This window comes from Mesoplodon mirus (genome assembly GCF_964341445.2).
Source record: "Mesoplodon mirus genome assembly, chromosome: 5".
NCBI lineage: Eukaryota > Metazoa > Chordata > Mammalia > Artiodactyla > Ziphiidae > Mesoplodon > Mesoplodon mirus.
In genome coordinates, this window is record NC_138980.1 from 27078815 (window position 1) to 27081025 (window position 2211).

Below are 2211 nucleotides of genomic sequence, written 5' to 3' on the forward strand. Positions count from 1 at the left end.
CACTGTACTAGACACTTGAGATAAATCAGAGGGGTGGGGGGAAGAACAACCTGATTTGAAGTTTATATTTTAATAGACTGAGGCTAACTAGACGAGATAGATAGATGAGAGATAGGTAGATATAGAGATACAGTATTCTAGAATATTGTAAATTCTGTAGGAAAAAAAAAAATTGAAAAAGAAAAAGGGAACCAAGGGGGCAAGCAATGAGTTGGAGGTTGAAATTTTGAATAGGATGGTAAGGTAAGCCCCAATGAGAAAATGACAAGTGAGTGAAATCTTGAGGTGAGGGATTTAGTCTTATGGATATTCAGATAGAGTGCAATGTTTCTAAGGCTCCTGCAGCCTTCACTCAGAGCAAAGAGACCAGATGGCTGGAGAGGAGGGTGTTGGGGAGAATAGTAGGTGGAAAAGTCAGAGAGGTTCAGGGCAAGACTGGGTAGAACTTTGTGTGCCATTGGCTTTTTACTCAGTGAAATAGGAGCTGTTAATTATTTTGAAAAAGGAGGATGTGGACTAATTTCCATTTTAAGAAAATGATTCTGGCTGCACTAGAGTAAATAGAATTCAAGCATAGAGGAATGGAAGCAGGAAATCAAGATGTTATTGTAATAATCCAAATGAGAGTGGAGAAGTCTGAGACCATAGTGAATGCAATGAGAAGTCGGATTCTGAATACGTTTTGGATATAGAGATGGTTAGGATATGGGAAAAGATTGGAATTAAGGATAAATCCACAGGTTATAGCCCAAGAGACTACAGCAGGATAGAGATGTTATTAATTGAGATGTGGATGACTTTGGACAGATCAGGTTTTTGTGGGCAAACATCAAGAAAGCTAACACATGGAAACTTCCATTCTATCAAGTCAGTGTTAAATGCCTTGCACAGGACCAATTGACAGGTATATAAGAGTGAACAAAACATAGTTCCAGCCCCCTTGAGAATTAACAGCCAAGTGGGCCAATTAATAAACAGATTGGGCACTCTCCATGTAAAAGGAAATTGTCTATGAGGGGCTAATGCCTATCTTCTCTAACATCACCAAATCTTGGAATATGAAAGCATAAAGGGTAAAAATGTGAGTTAAGTTTCAAACAAACTAGATCTCTTGACCCGATCGGCAGCATACTTATGAAACTAATGGAATTCATTACTAATATTACACAATAAAAAGTATAACATGAAATTAACATACTAAATTTCCCCAAGTGCTTTATAGCCTTTATTTTATATATTCAAGTATTACTGCAAACTAACAATATCATTTCCCAAGGTAGGCTGCACACTGAGCTGACATTGACCTCATCTTTGCGATTCGGCAGGAGGGACTCCACTCTCACAACATCACAGTGGCATATTGGCGACAGGTTAGACTCAGCTACCTCGGGTGTTCCCAGATCTGTGCAAAAGCAGTGAGAGATACACTGAAGACAGAATTCAAAGCAAATGCCGAGAAGACTTCTGGCAGCAACATAACAGCTGTAAAAGTCAAAAAGGAATAATCTGCCCTGATTTAGCTTGAATACTACATTTTCAGAGTGAAGATGTGTGGGCACATGTTATGGCAGATTGAAAACGATCTCACTTCATGGGGGAAAAAAATACCTGTCTTTTTCATAGATTGACATTGCCAATAATTTGAAGTAAGTCTCAAAAAATATATCATTTCCCATATGTTTAAATAAATGTATGATACAAGAAAACATAATAAATGAAATTAAGACTTTGAGAAAATATTCCTCTCTTTGATGTTGATCAAGCTTTGCAGCCATATCTGTTTTCTGAAAACCTTAGACTGAATGAACTATGGGTTTGACAACAACTACTATTTTCTAAAACGTAACATTTTTCTATATTATGGAAGAAATCCAAGATTATAATACATATTTTGGAATGTAAGAAAAACACAAAAGAACTCCAAAACGGGAAAAATCATGTTTAATCTCTTCTTTCAGAGTTAACCTCTGCTAATATTTTGGTGTTTGTCCTAAGGTAACATGTGTAAAAATGCATATTTTCAAGTAAATATAAGCACACATACACACTTATGTTAACAATTATCAATTTCCCTCAGAGATGATTTGGAATAAAAGAAAGATGTATGATATATACACTACTATGTATAAAATAGATAACTAATGAGAACCTACTGTATAGCACAGGGAACTCTACTCAGTGCTCTGTGGTGACCTAAATGGAAAGGAAATC

General features: G+C 36.3%; 1 protein-coding gene across 1 annotated transcript; it reads left to right on the plus strand.

Moving 5' to 3' along the window:
• Positions 1–302: 302 nt before the first annotated feature.
• LOC309805269 (ATP synthase subunit epsilon, mitochondrial-like) lies at positions 303–1505 on the plus strand (the record flags this gene model as incomplete). The annotated part of the gene is made up of 2 exons (XM_082623201.1): positions 303–401; positions 1326–1505. The coding sequence occupies 2 exons, from the start codon at positions 303–305 to the stop codon at positions 1503–1505; spliced, it is 279 nt and encodes a 92-aa protein (XP_082479327.1).
• Between the last annotated feature and the right edge of the window lie 706 nt (positions 1506–2211).